The following is a 24,233-nucleotide window of genomic DNA, read 5'->3' on the forward strand; positions in this document are numbered from 1 at the left end:
ATACTTACAAGTATAGCCGACACCATAGAAAAAGGAATGACACGTGGAGACCAAATTGGAAAAAGAATATTCCTACCATTTAGCCATACAGGATGCCAACAATATATGATACAAAATTACCATGATGGTATAACAACATGTCATGTATATGAATCTCCTGATCTTTTCATTACTCTCACTTGCAATCCAAAATGGCTAGAGATTAAGATCATGTTAACTAAAGGCCAAGAACCAAATCACAAAGCTGATATTATTGTTTGAGTTTTCCACCTAAAATTAGAAGAGCTTTTAACAGATCTAAGATCAGGATACATATTCAGCCCAATAAATGCCCTTCTATACTCAATAGAGTTCCAAAAATGTGATACCCCTGTACACATTTTAGTTTAGTTTAAAAAAAATGAAATCGAAATAACATGCGAAAAAATAGATGATTTGATCAACTGAAATACCTCATCACAAAATAGATCCTCATATGATCCATTGTCCATGTGGCGAAAAGGATCCAACATGCCCTTGTATGAAGAAAGAAAAATGTTCAAAATTTTACCCTAAAGACTTTCAAGATGAACTACATTTGATAATAATGGTTTTACATTATATAATCGTCAAGATACAAATGTATACATACGAAAAGGTAATCACAATTTAGACAATAGATGGTTGTGCCATATAATATTCTCTTGCTTAAAAAATACAATGCGCAAATAAATGTTGAATACTGCAATAAAAGTATAGTATCAAACATTGCTACAGTAAAAGCATATGATAAACTTCAGGTAAAAAGGATATTGATGCTCAAAGATCTCAGGTAAAACTTCAGATCTCACTATGATGTTAAACATACAATGTATTATTTAATTAATTTCATATAGTAAAAAAATATTTTGTAATAACACAGTAGACAAACAATAGAGCTATCTCTCTAAGGATCAAGAGCATCTGAATTTAATGGTGACGCAATATATGAAATAGGACAAGATAACCATGTTATTGTCATATTTGTTGGGACGCTATAGAAAAACTATAGAGCTCAGACACCTTTTCTAAATGGTTCATCAGCATGTCGCTGGTACATTAACGAATAAAATATTCTAGACATAAAAAATTTATATGCATGGTAAAAACAAAAAAAAATTATCAACTGATACAATTTACAATGCAATTTCTATGCTATTCACTTCTAATACAATTATTTTGTTGTTTCAGCTTGCCTGATATAGTAGATCCAATAGAAAAGCTTGAGCTAGCCAATGATCGAAGCGTTCAACAAGAAGTCACACAAGCTATTGTTTTACAACTCAAAGATATCGATCTATTTGAACAAATGGTAAAATATATAACATAATATCAAGTATTGTACTTCAGATAATCTGGTTCAGTGTTAATACTAAATTGTTCACCAATTCATGTCTACTTTGCTTGTTGAACAACAAACCCCTTTTCCTTTTATATATAAATGCTTGCCGGTCCTATAAAGGTAAATTAACCTCCTCCATTACTCAACTTCAGTAAATCTGGTTCATGTTGGTTATGTCTCCACACCATTTGCCATAAGTGTCGCACTACCAAAAATAGATTAGCTAAGATCATTAAGAATGGCATTTCGTCATATGCGCCATATGGATGATACATTGTCTTGTCCTAATGAACATACTCTAATGTGCTTTTCAATTCAATCCCTTGCCTTGCCAATTGTATAACCTACTTATTATACCTTTCATATAGGAATAAAAATTCCAATGTACTGTCACAATCACAAGATTAACACCAAGACGAAGTTGGTATTACCTGGCATGTAGTGCATGCTATTTAAGATTGCATTTCAATAGTTTTGTTTATATTTGCAGAAAGAAAGGATATTCACGCACTAAAATTGAAAACAGGCACATTACCTCTTTCTTTATAAAGAACTTAATACTGCAGCATAGTTGTCTTCAAATTAAATCACAAATTTACGCTATTTCAAGGTATAAGCTATGTCTAATGGGAAGCGACGACACTTATGATCTGGAATTTGTTCTTTTCGACCACAAAGCTCAACAACTAATCGGAAAACCTTTTCAAAAACTTCAAGCTTTGTATGATCGATTCAACACACCTCCTGGTATAACAGCATTGATTGGATAAAAGTTTACATTCATTGTGAAGATTTCATCAAAAAAGAGTATCAACAGTGATCAACCATCTATCAAAGTTATACAAATCAAATAGCAGTTTGAAAGACAAGCAACAATACTAATAGTCTGACAAGCTTAAAATATCTAGATTTTACTACTATCATCAGGATCATCTTCTTCAATACACAAAAGTCAACTTCCCATGATACCAGTAAAATCAAAACAGCATGAGATACTGGTAACTTTTTCTTTCATGTTCAATATTATCATTTAAATTATAAAATGCAATTAGTATTTGCACAACTCAAATCATGTACGGGAAAGCTCCCAGAGCTTCTGCAATTTAGATATGATGATGACAGAATGGAGATAGAAGAGACACACTAAGTCACCTACAACTACAACAATATACAATATAACTCAGAATTTAATTTGCACGAACATTAATCTCTTTTTTTATATTATGCAAGAAATCCATCTTTATCAACTTCACTTACAGCTAAAAGATCCCATGCATTTATGACAGCCGAGTTACAAGTAATTTACTCTCTCTAATTTTTACATCAAAATTATATATTCCCTATAACACAGATTATACTCACATGTTGCATTATTGTTAACTAAAACCAGGAAACTGAAGACGATGCAAGGAATAAAATCAACAAAAAAAGGCTCAGCCCACACAAAGAAGCCTAAACAACAATAAGGTATTGTAAACCTTCTTACCTTTTCATCTCCAATATTTCTTTATAATTTTCGTGAAGATTTTTAATTCAATAGCATTCTACTATTGTTGATTCTAGAAAAGATGGCAGAATGAAGAATTTATATAGCAGCAAACAGTGTCTCTACAAACAGAAAAAATAACGTATAAAGTAAATATAAAAAATAACGGTATTATATGATGACATCTAGATGACCGGAAATATGTGCAGTCTCAGGTAATTCATTATTTAATTAACTGTACTGCTATAAAGAATTAAAAGTCTATTATCAATCTCATGCCATACTTTCAGGATGGCATCATCAGTAATTGCTAGGGATTCGACAAATTATCATAAGTTATAAATTTATTTAAAAGCTTAGATATAGAATACTATAGAAATGCTCGCACTCGCCAATCACCCATACCATTTCTTTAATTGTTTGCTATATGCATCACTGCATGGCTCTGACAAACATATGCACAAAACAGTAACAATACTGATATATGCTGATAACACACTAAACTATCCAAAATTTTTGTGACTCACCTTGTGAACCAGAGAAGGTCATTGGTACAACTACTACAGCTTTTGTTTGTCTTCAAGCGTAACTTCTACTTTCACCATCCTGTGCAGTTGCTCATACTTTGAAGGATCAGATGCATATTTATTTCCTAACCTCACTGGTCATAGCTCTTAAACCACTAAGTCATAAAGATAAGGTCTCTATCGGATAAATCACCAAACCACCAAAACAAGGTTTCACCATTAGCCTCTTTTTCGGTTCCTTACCATCATAATCGCTTCGGAGCTTGAGCCACCAAGGCAAGAGTCTCCGCGTCCCCTACACACTTCTTGTTACCGCTCCACACCAAGTCAGAGGGTCAACAAGCTTGTCGGTGAGTCACCAAAACTCCAAGGTGCCAGCGTATCACTTGGTACAAGGTTGTATCACTGCTTAATCCACTCTCTAGACAACAATCACGTAGCAACACTCTTTCTAGGCCTATAAACACTAATCACTCACTAATCTTGTACTTAATCATCTTAGATAATCACTTTAAGCACTTTGGTGGCTTGGATGTCTTCTCAAGTCTGTATGAGCTTCCTCTAGACTCCAGCAGCATGCCACACCTTCAAATAACTGAGTGGAGAGGTATTTATAGCCTCAAACCTACTCCCTAGCCGTTAACCCAATGGCTTAGAAAAGTTGTTAACACCGGATAATCCGGAAAAACAATAGTACTAACACCGGATCATCCGGTGAGTACACCAGACACTCTCACAAACTAGCCATTGGAATCTTCACCCAAACCTCTACGAACACCAGATACTCTGATGTATACTTCATATCTATCACCGGACTATCCGGTGTGTTATCCTGAGCCATCCGAGCCTTTCCTTCTTAAATTGCTATAGTGTTAGCATCCCGTGCATATCACTTCATCATCGGACTATCCGATGCCTTGAACTTCGTTATGCCTCTTTGCACTGTTCATTGTTCAGTGTATTGACTGGTGTAGCCTTGCTTCATCACCGGATCTTCCGGCGTGTTGATCTTCGATCTTCCATGGCTGCAACCTTCTCTAGTGAAAATGCTCCAGTGTGTATCTTCCTCTGACACCGGACTATCTATTGGGTTGTTCCATTTTGCCTTCTGGACAGAAACGCTCCGATATTGCCATGCTTTGATCACTGAACTATCCGATGAGGCTTTGCCTTCATTCTTCAGCACGACACCCTTTTTTGGAAGAATTGCTCCGGTGAGCACACTTGCTAATCACCGGAAGGTAGGTCTTCAGGCCTCTCTCTCCCTTTGTCAAATATGCTCCGGTGAGTTCAACACCAGAGCATCGAACCATCCGGTGAGGCAAATCTTTCTGGGATTTCTTCAATTCGACCAAACTTTGTCCTGACTGCGGTGACTTCTTCATGTATTGCATCTATGAGACCTACTAACATATATTATTGACAAACATGTTAGTTTCATTGACTATATTATCATTAATCACTAAAATCATAATCACGTTCCCTCACCGCCAACCTTGCCCACCGTCCATGGCACCGGCGCCACTTCACTGCCAAGCCGTCGTCCACCGTCTGTCCGGCCACCGCCACGTACCCTGAAAACTTCCTCCCCTAATCTAGCGACAGCGTGTTCACACATATGTCTGAAATGTAGGATACATGAAGAACAAATCATCAACCGGTTCTCTTGGAAAACTAAACCAACCGCTTCCAAGCGCCATCCATCACAGCCATCAGTCTCTACGAGAGTAGGAGGAGCTTCTGTTGTGTGATTGCTCTCATTATTATAATAATAATGACCACCATTTCCCTCATGCTTCTGCAAGAAATTAATCTCGGTAGTAGCACATCCATTTCTGCAGTGGTGCGCTTGACTGCAAGGCCAAGCACCGACTCTGGTGGCCAACTATTGACACTACTCAGTCTGTCGCATATGTTTTCCTGATGCCACTCATTCGTAAGAGATCTGTGGATTCACATACTACTTTGGCCTCAATTCAGTGTTTGGCGGTAAGGAATAGGGAAAACAATTTTTGAGGTAAGGGACACACAACATGGTTAATCGCGGTAGTTGGAGGCGTCAAAAGTGAGCAGAGGTTGATATAGTAGTTATAACACACAGGTGAGCAGGACATCTTGCACATAGAAAATTATTCGTAGCAGCTTCCGTCGGCGGATCAATCATGAACAGTGTGCATCATAGCTTGTGAGGAAAAGCAGTGTGGGCCGACGGTTTGGTTACCTTGGAGGTCAACGCCAATTAGGCTTTGTTTGGGTGCATGGCGAGAATTTCCCTGGAAACTAAACACTTGTGGGGATTTCATTTGGTCAAATGAGATCCCAGTGCAACATCTAACCCGTCGAGATTAATCCATGCGTTTTTAACAAAGGAAAAATCAAAATAAATCCAAAAATCTCACAGCACAAGGCTTGATATCTATGACCAGGCTGCAAAATGCTTGGGCGGTGAGGCTCCTCGGTGTTTTGCCCTCACTGGGCAGTCCCCAAGCTATGATGCCACATTGGTTTAGATCTGAAGCCAGCGGCATTGATGACGAGTTCGAGAGATGGCAAGATTCGTGAGGAGCAAGGAGGCGGTGCTCGTGAGGTTGTGGGATGCGGCGGATGGCGAGCCGCGCGTGACTGCGGAGGAGATGTGACTAGTCAGGCAAGTGTTGTGGGTGGAGGCAAGCACCATGAATCAACAAAGGAGACGAAGGACTCGAGAGATTGTGGAGACGAAGATGATGCCCACGAGAGAGACAGGGATATGTTTCCACATGTTGGGAGGTGTTTTTTATTTTCCCTGTGGTTGGAGGGGGACTGGGCGGAATAGGTCGTGGGTCATGGATATTTCAGTACGTCTCGTATCCAAACAGTCAACCGAATTAGCCGTGGGAGAATAACCACAGGCTAAATTATCTCAAGAATAGGCAGGGATCCTGTAAGGATTAGCTTATCCAAACAAGCCATTGGTGTACGTACTTTTACCCTATTTTACTGGGGGCCACCCACCGCCGAGGTGAATGATCCCGCACTACCACGCGCTCGAGGATTCAGTATTCAGGCATGTGGGCAATCAGCAGCCGAGTTGCTCGTGTTTACACCGGGGGATGGAGACCAGCAAGTCATGTTGTGCTTCGTGCGTAGATCAGCAAACGTTGCAGCACAGGCTTGTGCGGAATTGGCCAGACCACCGGATCGATTACCTACCTATATATGTTCTAAGGGTGACACTCCAAAATAAATTTTGTATATATCTTCTTGCATTGTACCTATAATGATTTGCAGCTCCACCATGATCGCGTTGTAGAAGCAAAGCATTGACCTGTTGTTAAGAAAGAACGTCACTCATATCGATTATATCCCTGTACTTTCAAAGGAAAAACAATTTTATTAATCGAATATTCAAATGTTTTCATTGACACACTGAAGGAACTGTAGATGGTTACAGCAGAAGGAAGACGAGACGCGAAAGTTGTGAGTCAGAAACAAATGTGATTCATGCTCATCTTGATGTATTGGTTTCTTCTATAGTGTATCTATTTTGCCGTGCCAGCGACAGAACTCGTGCACTGACCGAGGCGGTGAACCGCCAACACTCATTAGTCTTTCATACATGTTTTCCCCGATGCACATTCCACATCAACCTCGATTAAGTGCTTGGTGGAGAGAGAAAATATGTAAACAACCAAGGAGGCAAGGGAGTGTACAAGTGATCACTCGGTGCTGGGGGTGTGCATGGAAAGTGAGGTGAACACTGATAGTAGTTATAGTGCACAAGCCGATATGCGGTTTCATTTTTCGGGACCAAAGTGAGGCTAAGTTGGTAGATGATATAAATTAGCCCTACTATGAATGGGGTACTCAGGAAAGAACACCTTGCGCATGGCAAAGTTAATTACAACAGCTTAATTTGGCCAAAGTCTCGCTAGAGTATTTCACTCTGAAGTGAAAATAAGAGTCGACTATAATTTTTTATTTAATTGCATTTGTTAGGACTCAAACTCGAGATCTATGGTCTTAATATCATATTGAGCTGCATGTGTCATCCAATTCATCAAAAGTCTAAGATTACAGAAAAAGATGAACAAATCATTTATACTTCAACACTGATAAATCCATACATATTAGGCATCGTAGTCCTGAAGAGTTGTTGTTAGGATGGTCGTTTGGTTTGCTCCCTAGCCTGAGCCAATCCCAACTCATGGTCCAAAATTGCTCCTCCATGCACACAGAAGCCCTATATGTAGCGCGCCTGATTTGAGCTTAGTGCCAGCGTGCTTTGAGATTTAGGCACGTTACGTAGCCAGCAGACGGCGGTGATTAACTATTCTTCCTCGTCCTCCTTGCATCCTTGCAAGCGACGCCGGCCATCTCCGACAAACTAACTAACCCGGACACCTTATTAACTCTTGCTTAAGTTAATCACTAGAATTAGTTAACCCAAGGAGTCACTTGCACATGGGACCCACATAATCACATGTTTGATGAGAAAACCACATACAACACAGTAAAATTGTAGTAGCATAGAACAACAGTAACATAAAACATATATGCAAAAGTAGAAAATGAGAGCTCACCATAGCTCCCGATCACATCCTTCAACCTCTCATTTCCCTTTTGGTCAATAAAATTGCAATCAAGCACGTTATAGTAGCGGGTGGCTTTGATGTGAAACAACATTTCAATCGCCGATTTGTCGACCCCTCTCCTCTGGTGCCCTCTCTGGTAGCAGAGGACGAAAGCCCAGCCTTCGATAGTTGGACAATGTACATCTACTAGCTATGCTAGTTAGAGTAGGTTTCTTCAGTGGAGACCCCAATTCAGCCATCTCAGGTTTAAAACCTCATCGACTTCCTTGGCGGAGCTTTGACAAGGTTAGTAACTCTAATCTTGTCTTCGAATAAATCGGAGTTGTTTGTCATCCCCTTTTGTGGGTTTGTGTTCCGAGCTATTGGGTCTCTCGCTGGTGGTTGCGGATTTCTTCTATGACCGACGTTTTTGGTGCTTCTGAAGATGATAATGCCAGATCTACTGCTTTACTGAGTCCAGAGAGGAGGTGGCCAATGTTCATTCAAAGAAGCTTGCGCGTGCCAGAGTTTGTCGGCTGCAACGCAACGCTTGTATGCACGCAACCTATGTGGCGACCCAAGGAGTGGATCCTCTTCTTGGTCTGGGTATGGGCACTGGGTTCCAGATCCATCGTTCTTTTGTAGCTTGCGGCTGTTGGAGAGGCGACGGATACCACAGGAGAAGAAGGTGAAAAGTATGAGGATCTGTGTGTGTTTGTGTTATAATTTTCCTTTCTTTCAGATCTCTTTGTAAATGGGGATGCATCCTACATCCTTCTAATATAAATCAACCCATGTAACATGCATTCATGTGTGTGAGTGGCAAATCTACAGTTAAAATATAACATATTTAAACTTTCATCTATACCCACAAAACACATTGTCTTTTTGAAAATAATTCTTTACCCAAAAATTAATTTCTAAGGCAAAATTGATAGTTTGCCACAGTTTCTCTAAATTACGTACATAGTGTTGTATCAAATCCTTAACTGTTCGATCTTAAATAGTACATTGAAGACGTTGAACCAAATTTTTTTGAGTGGAAAAGAAATTCCATTAATCAATGGCACTCGCTGGCTACCAAGTTTTCTACACCGGCGATACACCATCCCAATAAAGATCGGTACCTAGCAAACACTAACCAGCCATCGCAGCCAAAGCATGCGCTACTTTATTACACTATCTATGACATAAACTAAAGGAGAAAGTAGTACAATTTGACTGAACCAAATGCTTCAACTCGCACGCGCCAATTAGACCCCTTCTGAAACACATGATTTTTCTTAGAAAAAACTTAGCCGGGATTTCATAATAATTAGTACTTATCGTTCCAAAAGGCCCCTCAAAATTTGAAAATTTAGTATGGAGTCCACCCACGCCGTGTGAGGGAATAGGTTTGCACTTAACACCCCCTCCAAAGTAACAATCGTAATCAGTCCACCCGAAATTTCCTATAGTTGCTTCTTCCCTTCCCCGCCGCAGAACCCTAGCCTCCGCCCCCGATCCGTCGAAACCCTAGCCCCATATCGCCGTCGCATGGCGTCCCGGGGAGCCTACGGCTATGACTACGGCGGCGGCTTCGGCGCCGGGGGCAAGATCCGCCGCCGCCCTCCCTCCCGCGCCGCCGCCGCTTCACCCTACGCGCGCCCCGCCCCCGCCCCGGCTCCCGCCGCGGCGGCAGCGTCGCAGGGGGGTGGGTGGCTCTCCCGGATCATTGCCGCCGGCGCGTCGCGCCTCCTTCCCTCCTTGTTCCGCAAGCCGCCGCCTCAGCTCGCTGCGCCACCCCCGCAGCCGGAACTGCTCGACGCGCCGCCGGAGCGGTCGGAGGCCTCGCACGACCTGCAACCGTTGCGGCTGGAGCCGCTCGACGTGCCGCCTTCGCCACTGCCCCCACCGTTAGGTTCGTGCCTTCGTGTTTTGCTTGCTTGCGTTTGCGTGGTTGCTCTGCCCGTCGCTCGGTGTTGATGTGAAAATCATCTTTAAGCTATATGGACGACTACTTTAGTTTTAATCAATGCTAGATCGTCATTTTACCGGTGCCTGTGGGCCATTGGCTGCGGAATGAAGTGTTTGGTGTTTACTATGCCTGATGTGCTGACAAAATTAGTGATTTTAGTCTTCGTTCAGTGTAACCTATGGTGTGAGATGATGATTGATTGCTAGCAAACTTACTGAAATTTCCATATTTTTTTCTTTTGAATGTACAGAGGATGACCTTCCAGAAAGTGAAGAAAATGATGGAGCGATTGCCAATGTAAGTTGATTCCAGAAACCTTTATTGACTGTTAGTTCTTTGCACATATATTGACTAATTTAAATTATGGAAAAATTCTCTGTTTCTTACATCCTGACTGGTGTCAAATTCACTTTCAATTTATTTCTTCTATAACTTAGTTTCCAAGCATGTGTTTGTTTGAATGCAGAATCTGTTTACTAAAAATACTGAAAGTTCTGCCAAGGATGGTGAAGAACACATGCTAAGAAATTCTGATGACAGTGGTGCTATGCATCTTGAAGAATTATTGAAGCAGAGCACTTTCACAAGGCAAGTATCTAGTATTTCAGTCCAAGATCTGTGAGTTAAGAGATGGAATATTGTCATATTTACTTGACAGTCACTGGTTGTAGAGCTGATAGTTTCTGACAGGTAGGAGCAGCATGTGGTCTGTATGGTCCAGTTGTATTAAGTGAAAATTTGCAAAATGCTTTTAACCTGTTGTAGCCCTGTACCAGATCCTAATTTATACTGCCATCTATATAATTCCTTAATACAATGGTACTGGCAGTTTTTTCTAAACCACATGCCTACTTTATTATTCTTATTTGTCATCCCTCTTATATTTTCGCTCCCTTATATGTGTCATACCTCTCAGTAATCTGGTTACCTACATGTTTAAGAATTAAGATAATAATATTCAAGATCTTGTTTTGCTGTTAGCTATTAATTATTAGGCCCATCTTCCTGTGCTAGTTCGTTGCCATTTTATTTTACTTATATGTCTCTCAAATGATTACCCGTATGTATTGTAGGAGTGAATTTGAATATTTGACCGAGTTGTTGTGGTCTAGAACTATTGGATCAAATTCATTGAAGCCAGAAGATAGTAACATAAAGAAAATGCATGTTTCTGAGAAGGAAAATGGATCCAGACACTCCAACATACCTGTTGATTTCTCCATTAGGTCATACAGTGTTGCTGTAAGTAAATGATTGTTGGCAACTTGGTGTACTTTACTTGAATGCTTATGTATTTCTATTCTGTTGACAAAGCATGATACTTATCTGCATTCAATCATTTTCTTTAGCACTAATGACTAAACTCGATTTGATGTTTTGAACTGTTCCAATTATCTAACTAATCTGATCTTAAATGTAACTTATATTTAATTCAGACTTCCGATCTTAGTCAGCATAATTACTTGTATTTGTGGGATTTTCTAATGATCTAATGTTCTATTCTAACATGAGTTGCACTTGCTATGCATTTTGTATGTATTGGAATTTGGATCTAGCAATTCCATAGCATATATACATGCTTAATATAACCTTATGCATCCCAGCAGGATCAAGTTGCTTCACCTGCAGAAATCGCAAAGGCATATATGGGTTCAAAATCTTCTAAGGGGTCCCCTCTACGCCTTAGATTGCATGATCCCTCCTCTCTGCCTATCAAATCAATAGAAGCTAATATGATACAAAAAGCTAAACCTCCCACCATCCCACTTTTCCAAGGCTCAAGATTGCATACTTCCAAAATTTCTGATTGTCTTGAAAGCAACTTTGCGACCCCGAATAGATCGGCAATCTACAAAATGTCATCATCTCCTTATTTTAAGGTTCTTTCCTTATTCACTTTATTCATTAGATTATTGTTTAATGTTCAAGTTATTTTCTGTGTCATCCATTTCTTTACCCTTTTCTGTCAATAATTCGAATATGGAGTCAACCACGTAAGATAAATCAGAAATCGAAGAACCATCCAAGGAATTTATTGTACCTTAACTGTTCCACCTGAGGGCATTATTGGAACAACTATACTTAGCATTATACTCACATTCAATAGTTTTATCCTCGTATCTATTTCTACTTTAGATAAATCATTACAGATATTTTCTTTCTTCTGGAGCATAATATCTTATCTCTATCAGCATCTGGGTAGTGCTTTCTAATATAAATTAATCATTCTTTTTCAGAGTGCTGCTTCTTCAAAGGATTTATTTGGTACTGTATCATCATCTTATCGGACACCGAGTAGTGTCCATACTTTCGGCAGGCAGGTACATATATTGAAGCACAATTTGGTTTCCTAGCATATCCATTTGGTGTTTCTTGCCAGGTTCAAGATTATACTGTTCAGTTGCAAATGCATTAATTTTTTTTATGTAGATTTCTAATTTTCTATGTGATAGTAATGCATGATCGATTATATATGAAATCTTGGAAGTCAATTCTTCATTAGGTACCATGCAATTTTTTGTTTTGTAAAATAAGTCTGTTTCATTGAAATCCAGTGTAAATGCTCAACCTTTTTTTATGAGACCACTATGCTGACACAATAGCAAATTTTTGAAACATGTATACCTGATGCCCCAGCAGCCGATTTTGGGATGCCATGTTGATCTTAAAATTTTTCAGAACTAGTTTTTCGGTTGTTTAATGCTTGGATGAACGAACATGGATTTCGAAGTTCTAGGCTTTGGATATTTCTTGCTGCTAAATGACAGCAAGTATTTGGACAAAACTTTGTTGTATTTCAAACTCCCAAGAATGTTTATGCATGCTTAAATGTGTAGCATTCTACTTGATCTTTTCTCGTTTGATTCCCTTACGATGTCGACATAGTGTCTTGATGTAGCAGGTAGCCTGGGTCAACTGATTGTTTCTTGCACTATATTATCATGAAAGTAGTTAATTGGTTGGAAAAAGTCGTCTAAATAACCACCTGAACTTTGGGGGTCTGTCTACTGACCCTCTGAACTTTATAACCGCCTAAATAACCCCCTGAACTATGAAAAACCGTCTAAAGGACCCCCTGAACTACGGAAAACCGTCTAAATAATCCCCTAAGGCGGTTTCGTAGGCGATTTTACCACCGTGGTATAGGACATGACTGCATAGATAGCAATCAGTCAAAAAAAAAAAAAAATCTAAAAATATATTCTAACATTCCTGTTAGCAAACCTCTTCAGCTTTTCCTGTTATGAATTGGAGACTAGGTTCAAAGATTCGCGTAATTAATGTTGGAATCCATCTGCTTGCAAAACCATTGACAAATATGCCTCCTGAGGAGAGGGAAGAAGAAAAGGAAGCGAAAACAAAAAGTAAAGAAAATAGATATTTCAACTACTTCAAATGTTTTTTTTTTTTGAAACAACACTGCCATGCCGCTCACGTCATCCCCCATGGTAGAATACTACCTATGAAACCGCTTTAAGGGGCTATTTAGACGGTTTTCCATAGTTTGGGGGGGGGGGGGGTATTTATACGGATATGCCACTCCATGAATTTGCATTAGATGATTTTCCATCCAAATCTCTCACTGAGATTATGGTTCTTAATATCTGTCTGTCCTGCTAAATAACCATAATTGTCAGTGTGATTCTTCTCTCCTTTTTGTGCTGGGGTTGTTGAATGCAGCAATGTAGGTTAAAGGGTGACTCTGGTCCTATATTAGTTTGGCACTTTGGTATATATATATGCAATCGCCATCTTTCATCACATCTAGGTTCCTCTTTACTCTCCTGACTTTTATAAATGATATTGACTCCATACAATTAAATTCTTATACATTAGGAGAAAGTTTTTGAAAACAGAAACATAACTGAATAACTCACTAGATTTACATCTAACACTTTGTTTTGGTGTAAAAGATATCCACCGCCAATAAGGTAGTCTGAGATGGCTGATATTGAGTCCTGACATCATTCAACTACATTATTAGTTGAACAAAATGGTATGGTTTTAATTTAGAGGCCCAAGTAATTCACCTAGGTGGACAATTTTAACTACGGGGCTGCTGTGCGATTTTCCTAAGGTTATGCAATCAATTTGTGGGATATGGCCCTTCTGAACTTATGAGGAATCTTACTACCTTTTTTTTTCCTGAAGCAGTCTTGCACTATTAATAACCATTGATAAATCAGCAGGTCTTGAAGAGAAAGAGTACTGCTGTCAACAATGAGACTGTATCTATTGGTCCCATACGTAAAATGCACCAAAGATATAACAGAACATCGCCACTGTTGGAAACACGGCCAGGTCACCGTGGACACTTTCGGGGTCATGGAAGCATACTTAATGAAGATTCTGAACATTCGGCACAAACTCAAAAGCGTCGCTGTCTGGATAAAGTTGGTGATGCTGTTCTAGGTGGCTTAGATGACAGAGCTCATGCGAACAGTTTTGCTCAGGCTCCTGTGCAGTCAGCTGAGATGGCTGCCAAGATACTGAAGCAGCTTGATACATTAGTTCCTTCACAGAAGGAAGACACACCAGAAATAAAGCAGAAACATGGGAATGCCATGGATGTTGGGAATCTTGTTTCTCGAAAAAGGGAAGTATCAACACAGAGTAATCTTTTGGAACCTTCTCCATCAGGAGTTAAGGAGTATTCCTTACTTAATGGCATTAATGGTACTGCGAAGTTTACCCCGGCTGCAGTAACTGAAAAGAGTGTTGATGCTACATCAAACACATCTGTTGGCTTGATGAGTAAATCAATCTCTAAAATTACTTCACCCAAGGACAAGCCTCCAACATTTTCTTTAAGAAGCCATGCTCCTTCTAATCTGGTATTATCTAGTGAAATTGACCGAAACAAAATGCCAATAACATCAAATGGCTTCACCTTCCCTGTCCCAGCTGTTCTTGGTGCCCACTCGCAGGCTCCTCCAACACCTACAATGGCATCTCCGCCTATACTACCTGTTGAGAAGCAGCAGCCTTCTCCAGTATCCAGTGCTTCAGTTACTTCTGTGGAAAATGGTCCCAGGTTAGTTTCTGATATGGATAGTTTGAGATTGTATTTACTGTCGGAAAGCTTTTTCTGACTGAATGTTATTTTTTTGCCTCAATAATTTAGTAGCAACGACCCACCCCTGTTATAAAGTTGGTAGCGGAACATAAGTAACTACATTTGTTTCTTCTGTTTATGTTTGAGAGCTATTTGGCAGAAGCATGCAATTTTTGGCTGCCACTTTTCCATTAATCGAATGTCATTTATTTAAGCATGTTGAAGGACGCAATACTCTAACATCAACGTCTGTCTTTCCAGGATTTTGAAATCAGTTTCAGAAGAAGAATCAATTGCGCAGAAATGTGATAAGAAGTTGAATGCAGATGAAAAACCAGTGTCTTCTAAGAATTCTGGGCAAGTTGCATCTTTCACCTGTAACCCTGTCTTTAAGCTTGGCAATTCAAAGCCTACAACCTTATGCAATGGCCCTGAACATACATCGAACTCTACTGCCTCTGCTGTACTACCTGGTAATGGATCAATGAACTCCGCTTCGTTTCCAAGTGCTGGCTTTTCTACCATCTCAACGAACTCAGCTTCAAAGTCTACACAGAACAGTTCAACTGGAGGCAGTTTCACTTTCTCCAATACTGGTACAGGTAGTTTACCGGCAGCCTCAAGTATGTTTGCTGGCACAAGTTCTCAATCTGTTGCGGCACCGTCATTGGCATCTTCTGGTAAAGGAAGCGGCAGTACCCCTTTCCGTTTCTCTCCACTGTTTGGGACTGCATGTTCTTCAGCTGCTCAGGACAAATCCAAAGCAGTAAGCAGCAGCACCCCTTTTACATTCTCCCAGAAGTTTGGCACTACGAGTTCTTCAGATACTCAGGACAAATCCAATGCCGTAAGCAGCAGTACCCCTTTTAGTTTCTCCCAGCAGTTTGGCACTGCAAGTAATTCCGCTGCTCAGGATATATCCAAGGCAGCCTCTCCTGAACCAACAATTTTTTCTGGAAACAAGCATGCCCAATCAGGAAATAGCAATTCACTGTTCACACAGAGTTCAACGAATAATTTGGGCTTCAAATCTTCAGAAATGTCAAATTGTGGGAGCTCGCAAAGTTTGGCAGGTTCACCAGTTGGTTCAACACCTTTGGTTTCTAGTCCGTTCAATTCAAACTCTGTGTTTTCTTTGGCAGCTGGTTCTGGTTCTACTTCTGCGGCTGCAACTGCTCCACCATTTTCTCCTGCTATAAGCTCTGCTTTTGGATCCAATCCAGCATTCTCAGCATCACCAATATTTGGCAGCAAATTGACTACAACTGCTACACCCTCGTTCGGTTTGCCGAATACTAGTCCTGCTACTTCACCTTTTAGCTCAACCTCAAGCGCTGTGTTCTCATTCACTGCAGCTACTCCAATACCAAATTCGTCACCCACAACACCAGTATTTGGTGGAGTGAGCCCAACTGTTAGTTTAACTCAGATGAATGGAGGGAACATGATTGCAGACAAGAACGAGTCCCCTTTACCTACAGCTTCACCATTTGGCATGCCAAGCAGCTCACCCTCAACTCCACTTTTCAGTTCGCCTGCAACTCAGTTTGCCTCAACTACGTCAGCCTCACCTGACATTTTCCAATTTGGCCAGCAGAGTCAAGCTTCTTCAGGTGGATTTTCAATGGGTACCGGCGGTGGCAACGAGAAGTCTGGCAGAAGAATTATCAGAGTTAAGCGAAAGAAATAGGGCACTTCATGTTATTTTAATTGCATGAGAACAAGCAGCCAGCCTGGCCGTGGCCACCCTGCAGTGCAAATTGCTCTGGCTTTCAGGGCTGAGGAGGTCGGCACGTACAATTTTCTTGTTTCTTTTCTTATTACCAGGAGTGTTTGGCTGAGATGGCAATGCGATGCCAGTTTTCTTTTACTGATCTCAATTTTGAAACAGTAACTACAGCGGAGGTCACCCATTCTGTCAAGAAATGATATTGTTGTATGATTTATCCTCATAACGGAATTTGTTCATCAATGTCAAGTGTATTACATCTGTTCGGCCATTGATTCCTCCATATTTTTTTGTGGAACAGAATTCACTTTCTGCCTAAGTACGAGGTGGATGCCATCTCATTCTCCCCTTTGGAAACCTTTACATAGTTTGGTTTTCTTTTCGCCATGAATCCTGAAAATGCCCTGTTTGTTTCTTTCCTTCAGAGTTGATTCGAGGTGGTACTGAATATGATTCAAGAAGAGTCTATGATCTGTGGGCTGATGAATCTTATGAAATGTTTTATTTGGCATTGTTCATGAATCTTATGAAATGTTTTATTTGGCATTGTTCATGCCAGCAAAGAGTAAATTCAGTAACCTGCTACTGTTGGGATTTTTCTAAAATAATATTATTTTATTGAAAAATTACAAAAAATAGTAGTTAAATTTATAAAATTGCAAGAATAGATACCGCCGGCACGTGGAGTGTCGACTAGGGATCTTTCGGCACTTTATATATCGACATCCTATATGACAGTGAGTTTGAGGGTTTGTCGGCACTTCGTGTGCAGATAAGTCTTATGTCCCGCAGATGATATTTAAAAAAGATTATATCTTTTTTCTATGATCTTGGATAAAAATTATCTTTATATGAAAATTGTGTCTCTCGATGAGATCTATAATTTTGTGGTTAAATACCTTTTCATTTAAATATGTTTAAATACTTAAAAAATAGTTATAAATTTTAAATATGAAAAATTAGATCTGAAATTTTTAGCCATATTTTAGGTATCTAAACAGATTCAAATAAAAAAATATTTCATCGTTGGTAGTTACAATTTTCATATAAAAATTATCTTCATTCGAGATTATATGAAAAAGTTATATATTTTTCTTTAAATATCGTCCGTGGGATATAGGACTTGTCAAAATGTGGAATAACGACAAGCCCTTAGACCCCTGCCACTTAGGATGTCGGCATGTGGTGTACCAACAGGTTTTTAGTCAGCACTCCGCATACCGATATGTATTTATTCTTATAATTTTATAAATTTAGCTATTATTTTTATAATTTTCTAATAAAATAATATTATTTAAAAAACTCATGTTGGCTTGTTGCCTCGAGATACGGTGAAGAGTTGGGGTGCCTTGTGGTATCTCTGCGCAAAACGTGTCCGGTGTTATATGCGGGCGGGCCGGTTTGCGTGTGCAAGACGAGAAGCGCAAATGGAAAAACGTCGACCCGACAGTAATTTTTCTCAGTCGGACCGTAGCTATATTTGAGTGTCCGTACCTGGGACTATCAGTTTTGCCCAAACTTAATTGGGCCTTGTCTTGCAGACCGTGACTATTTTTAATCATTTTCACATATTCCCTAAAAGAAATATTTTAGAACGGCCGGCGACCCATCCTAACCCGATCTCGTGAAGATAACCTTCTTGCGCCAGACCAGGTAGCTATTTGAAGCCCCCAAATGAACTGGGCTTTTTCCTTGGCCCGGCCTCGGCCATGCTGGTGTGGCGGGGGAGCTAGTGGACACGTGCTCATCCAAAGCCCAAGTCCAGGTCCAGCTAGGAGGCATTCGTCGGAAACCATGGCAGTGTGCCACGCAAGCAGAGACGACAATGACGAGCGCTAGTGGTGATTAAGGGTGGAAAATAAATAGTAGATATTTGAATTATTCGATATTCGTAGCTGTTAAAATATTATTATAGACATACGTATTCGTTTTCGTTTTTGAAACGGATACTAAAATAGATGTATCTGAATTCGTTTGCGAGATTCGGATTCAAATGTGAATATCTGAATTGCTTTGAATTCGGATATGGAAATAGATAATATCCGTATTCGCGAACCAAGGAATCAAATTTTTCTAAAGTTTTAGAGGTGAACAAAATTTATATATTCCGGCCCAATCAAATTGGAACAAATTTCAATCAAATTTGATCAAATTTGATAAAAATTTAAATTGCTGACATGAATTTCAAACAAAATTTCTAATTTTTTGCTAATTCTAGTAATTCCAAATGTGAACAACTTTTTGTGTATCAAAAATAAAAAATTCTTGTTATTAAAGGTGTAGATATTTGCATACAACCCGATCGAGTAGATACCCGAATGTGGATTCGGATTCAAACAATTCGATTCATATTCGCATTCGAGGATATTCGAATTTTGTATTCGTATTAAAATATAGATAGCAATGTAAAAAGTAGACTATTCGATCCATATCCGATCCATTTCCACCCATAGTGGTGATCGGGTGTTTGGTCCTCTCCCCTCCCTCCCTTCATTCTTATCGGTGTTGAGTTGGTGGGGACCTGCAATAGGGTTTTTTTTGCCAACAAATTAGGATTTGTTTAGTAGAGCTTCAGCTCCAAGAATTATTAGAACCCCTATCATTTATCTCATTCCCTTTTGTTTGTTTGAGGCCCTGGGTTGGTTCGTTTTCTCCTCCTATCTACACAATTTTGTGGAGGGATAGGTATAAATTTTTTGGAGGGACGGCTGTGAAAGGGCGATACCCCCTTTTCCATTGAAGTAGGGAAGGGGGTGATTGATCTTTTTTAATTAGGTCTTATTTCTAGCTTCAGAAATTTATGGAGTAAGAGCTAAGGGTACACTGGAGGTGTTTAAGCAAGTCATCTTATTTACATTTTAAACTAAAAATAGATACTTAAACCACTTTACACTACAACAAATTTGATATTCCGTGACCATAAGCTTTCATCATTGATTATTGAATATTTGTCATGGCATGAATTTGTGACGGTTGTATGACATAAATTGTTTGTCACCTTTCTTGCGTCTCAAATCAAATTCAGTGACGAATGAAAGCTTTTTGGTCATAGAAATTATGACGATATTGTATCATCATTATTTTTATGACGTTATGCATCGTAACTGTTGAAACATAAAACATCACAAGTTGGTGGCTGCGGTGCTGCCACATGGATAGAGATCGCAATAAATTTTGCAACCTAGTGATATGGATCTGACGTGGCAAAATGTTGTGACGAATTGTGGATTTGACGTGGCAAAATGTTGTGGCGAATTTTGTCGTCATGATTTAGCGAAAGACCCGTGTGATTGTTGAGTCTATGTTGAATGCTGAGCCCAAGTAATGTGGGCTCAACCCATTTTGAGGCCTAATTCAGTTTTGACCGAACCCATTTTGAGGTCCAATCAGTTTTTTGCTAAACCCATTTTGAGGCACAATGTTTGTGGGTTGGGCCCATTTTACAGATGATACTATTTTGGACCCAATTATCAATGTGCCAAGTCCATTCTATGGATCATAACAATTTCAAGCCCGTTTCATATATGTATATATATATATGAACTTAAGCCCATTTTACTTGAAAAATTTATCCCAGTTGGCTGCCAATCCATCTTTTTTGGCCCAGTTGGCAGCTCATACATATGCATATATCATATACATTCATAAAACACAAAATGTGCAAAGAAACATACACTAATTTATAATACTAGTTCACATCAGAAATACTACAATTTACATTGCTCATAGATAGCTCCAAGGAAGCAAAATATCACTGTCTCTAAGACCAAAATATGACCTCCCACAGACCAAAATACAATAATAATGTTCATAGACCCTAGATAGAATGAAACAACAACATGGTCACAGAATATACTGTCTCCCAGGTCTCAAAATCATAGAAATATAAACCATAGCAGTTCACCAACAGTTGGAGCTACATCAAGCTGATAAGCAGAACCTAAAAATTTTAGGGAGTAGATTGACTTGACCCTGATTGAAGCTTAGCAGTTGACAAAGGAGGGAATTAGTTTCTTGTGTTGTATTCTTCAAACTCTGAATCTCTTCTGACTGGTTTTTCATTGTTGTTTCTGATTCTTGTGCATGCTTTTTCAAGGTATCCAACTCTTGCTACTGAGCATCAATTTGTTGTCGAAGTTTTGCTGCTCCTTGTTTCTCGGTCTCAAGTTTAGCCTGAAGCTTTTCTACCTATGAAGAAACACCACCTCTGTAGCTTTTCTTGGAGGCTGACTGAAGGCCCACATTTTGAAGAAATGTACTTGATTGCAGAACTTGAGAAATAACTTTAGTAGCAGACTTTAGTTCCTGTCCATCTTGTACTGGTTCAGCCATGATTGCTTCCATATCAGCCTAGCAATAGAAGGATTACAACTCAGACTTCCATCTTGTACTCAGATTTTTTCAAGTGTACTTCATGTAGAGAAGGAAAAAAAAGGAAACAAGGACTTACAATAGCTTTATTTACTGGCTCACTAAAACCAATATTCTTGCTGCAATGGCAGTCCTTTAAATGATCAATCGCGATGGTCTCTACATATTTATATTTGTCTTGCTTCTAAAATGATGTGCAAACAATTTCAAACTATTAGCTTGGAATATGATCAAGATTTCATGAGTAGTGATCACAAACATCATTTGTTTAGTTTCTTACCATGCCATGGACCTATGAAATGTAGCACCGAGAGCCTGTCTGCTGCTGAAATCAGACTTTCTCACGATTCAGTTGGTTTTTGATAGACTTGTCCTGCAGATGATACATTTGTCTAAGATAGACTAATAAAAATACTAAATACAAAAAATACTCCAAAGATTCTACTTTCATGAAAATACGGTCAGCATTTAGAAGCAACAATGCCATATAAGGATGTGACATTCCAAGAACATCCAAACTTCGTTAAACAGAAAGTGTGCAGTTTAGCAACAAACATCTTGCTGAACCATTAATCCATATGTTCCGGTTCATGCTAAATTCAAGTGCTCTGGAAAAATGGTTTTTTGGTTGCACATTTTTTATCTAGCTGAGAAACAACATTTGTAACATAAGAAGAATCAAAATCTGAAACTCAGTTGAACAAGACTCATCTAAACTACATGCCAGTAACATATCGCGATGACAACAACATATCGCTTGTGATGAACTAATGCCATGTAAAACAAAGGAATAATTAATAATAGTACATCATGAAAAAATAAATTGTCTACAACCTTGTTTGTTGAAGGCTGTAAAATAAAATTTTTAGGTACAAAACTGTACTGGTGAAGCTGTCTAGAACTGAATTGAACTGATGCATAAAACTAAGTTCACATCACAGTTACATATGGCACTACTGAGTTCATATCTCAATTGACACATACTACATGCAATACATAGTTCAGACAATTTGAAGTTCTATCATACCTTGTGCTTTGAGCTTGATCACATCTCCACCAGTTCTCTCCATTGGGCATCATTCATACACTTTGCAAGCGATGTGGTTTTCACTTCATTTGCTGGTACACCATTGAAGTACTGTTTTTTCAATCTATACCTCATCTATCGTTGTCCACCCTTTAGCATATCAGAACATGCATTTCTCACTTCCTTACTATTGGTATGTATAGTAAACTAGCCTTAGTAAAGAGCATGAACTTTAGGAAAAGAGAATGAAAAGGATGCAATGAACTTTGATAGAACAAGTAAAATAGAAATTGACTTCACTTTTGGCCAAGAGTTGATATAGTTACAACAACTTTGCCAATGTAGTTTGTAAGATGAGACTCATTCTTCTTGTACTCCTTCTAGTGTGGAAGGATTGGTATATGCTGCCTAAGTATGATCCCACCCTCTGATGCAAGCTTTGCAACTTGTATAGGTGCCTCCGGCCATCTCTTCCCTTCAGAAATATGGATTGCAATCTTACTGCATAACCCTCTGCTTATCCTATCAAGATCTTTCTCCATTCTTCTTCCCCTTTGCCCTTGTTGTGTACTGGCAGTTGGTGCACCAAACAAAATTTCATAGTGTTAGTGTAAATCATTTAGTTGCTATTTGCAATAGCGTAAAGAATATTTGCCTAGCACAAAGGAGATGCAATCACTTGCCTTCATTGCTCATCTGGATCTGGTCCTTATGTTGGGTTGGAGAATTAGCAGATACCAATGCATCGTGTGTGGCAGTAGACAGACTTAGGGTGGGTACTTCTTGTGGATCTAGACTCCTACCATGGAAAACTTCCTCAACTGAAGTCAATTCCCTTGTCTTCTGCTTAGTGACTCAAGTAGGTTGCTCTTGTGCTCAGGTGCCATCACTTTCTTTGATGCTCTTGCTCCTCCAACAGACATGCTGTCAATCTACTTGGAACTCTTATTAGGTACATCCTTAGGAACCTATGAGGCCTTAATAGGCAGAATACAAGAAGAATTAGATCCAAATTAAACAAATTGCATAATCAAAGCTAATGAGAAATAATACTGCAACAGTGATAGCACAAACTTGCACATGCAAAGAAGAATTAATACCTTATCAACTTCATCTTGTTTAGAGTCCTCGTTCTCTTGAGGGTCATACAAAGAACCTGAATCTTCGGGACCACTGCCCTTGCTTTTTGAAAATGTATTGTTAACTATTGATGCTAATGCAGTGACACCAAATCTTTGCAACACTTGATTGTTCCTCATCATAGTTTGAGCCCTCGTTTTTTCATGTTCGGTAAGTGGAGCTTCTATACATTCATAAAAAACAAATAAGTGTAAGATTATTTGTTTGAAATGCATGTAGAAGCAAGTCAACTCAATGTAAGTATCCAAGTATATAATAGTATTATGTGTGTGCAGTAAGCTTTAGATACAATTTCTAGTTAATATTGCACTCCTATGTGTGCATCCAAGCTCTATTTGCATTTCAGTAGTATAAAGAATTTCAGATGCATAATCATTAGTATTTCAATATTCAGAACAAAACGGTACAATTGTAGTAATAATGATTTACACAGTAACTAATGTAAGCAACAATATTGATATACATTATTTAAGATAGAACATGCTAATTGGAGATGGTTCTGGCCCAATGGGTTGCCTGGCTGGTGGCCTCTTTGATGGATCAAACAAATAAGATACAAACATATGAATTCAACATTTTTCAACATGTGAACGGCCAAATCGAGCAAGCAAACAAGATTAAAAAGCAAGAACAAAAACCAACAGCTCTAGTCTTTCATCAACCTACAACCTACAGACAACTACCTCGCTGCTCCCTGCCTACAGCACGCACGCCCTCCTTGCCCCCTTCCCCCACAATCCCCGCCCACCTCATCCGTCTCCAGCGGCTTCCCCATCGTCAGATTAATGGTAAACAATTGAGGGCAACCAGCAAGAATATGAACGTTGAGGGGAAGATTGGGGATATTTTGCTGGGTACCCTCAATTGTTCACCAAAACACCCTTTATGTGGTGTGGCACATCCAGAGAAGATTTTAGGAAGGCAAGCACAAAATAGACATTTCACATATCATTTTGGGTGGCTGTCTGGCATGGTGGCTTTTGGCACACAAAATTTTGTAAGTGCTGCGCGCACCAGCTAGTTTTTG

The 24,233-nt window shown here is 39.3% G+C and overlaps 1 protein-coding gene and 1 pseudogene across 3 annotated transcripts; one reads left to right on the forward strand and one right to left on the reverse strand.

Annotated features, from left to right (window-relative positions):
• Window positions 1–9,351: 9,351 nt before the first annotated feature.
• On the forward strand, window positions 9,352–17,004 carry LOC133905920 (nuclear pore complex protein NUP1-like). 3 transcript variants are annotated; one of them, XM_062347731.1, is made up of 8 exons: window positions 9,352–9,826; window positions 10,134–10,180; window positions 10,350–10,471; window positions 10,957–11,125; window positions 11,488–11,763; window positions 12,121–12,204; window positions 14,074–14,918; window positions 15,201–17,004. In XM_062347731.1, exons 1-8 carry the CDS (start codon window positions 9,463–9,465, stop codon window positions 16,627–16,629), a joined length of 3,336 nt encoding a protein of 1,111 aa, XP_062203715.1. In that variant the 5' UTR covers window positions 9,352–9,462; the 3' UTR covers window positions 16,630–17,004. The 3 variants fall into 3 exon arrangements, with proteins under 3 accessions (XP_062203715.1, XP_062203714.1, XP_062203716.1); XM_062347730.1 differs by having other exon boundaries at window positions 11,491–11,763; window positions 14,071–14,918; XM_062347732.1 differs by having other exon boundaries at window positions 11,491–11,763.
• Window positions 17,005–20,589: 3,585 nt separating this feature from the next.
• Window positions 20,590–23,981, reverse strand: LOC133906000 (uncharacterized; annotated as a pseudogene).
• Between the last annotated feature and the right edge of the window lie 252 nt (window positions 23,982–24,233).

Source organism: Phragmites australis, chromosome 23 (genome assembly GCF_958298935.1).
Source record: "Phragmites australis chromosome 23, lpPhrAust1.1, whole genome shotgun sequence".
Taxonomy (NCBI): Eukaryota; Viridiplantae; Streptophyta; class Magnoliopsida; order Poales; family Poaceae; genus Phragmites; species Phragmites australis.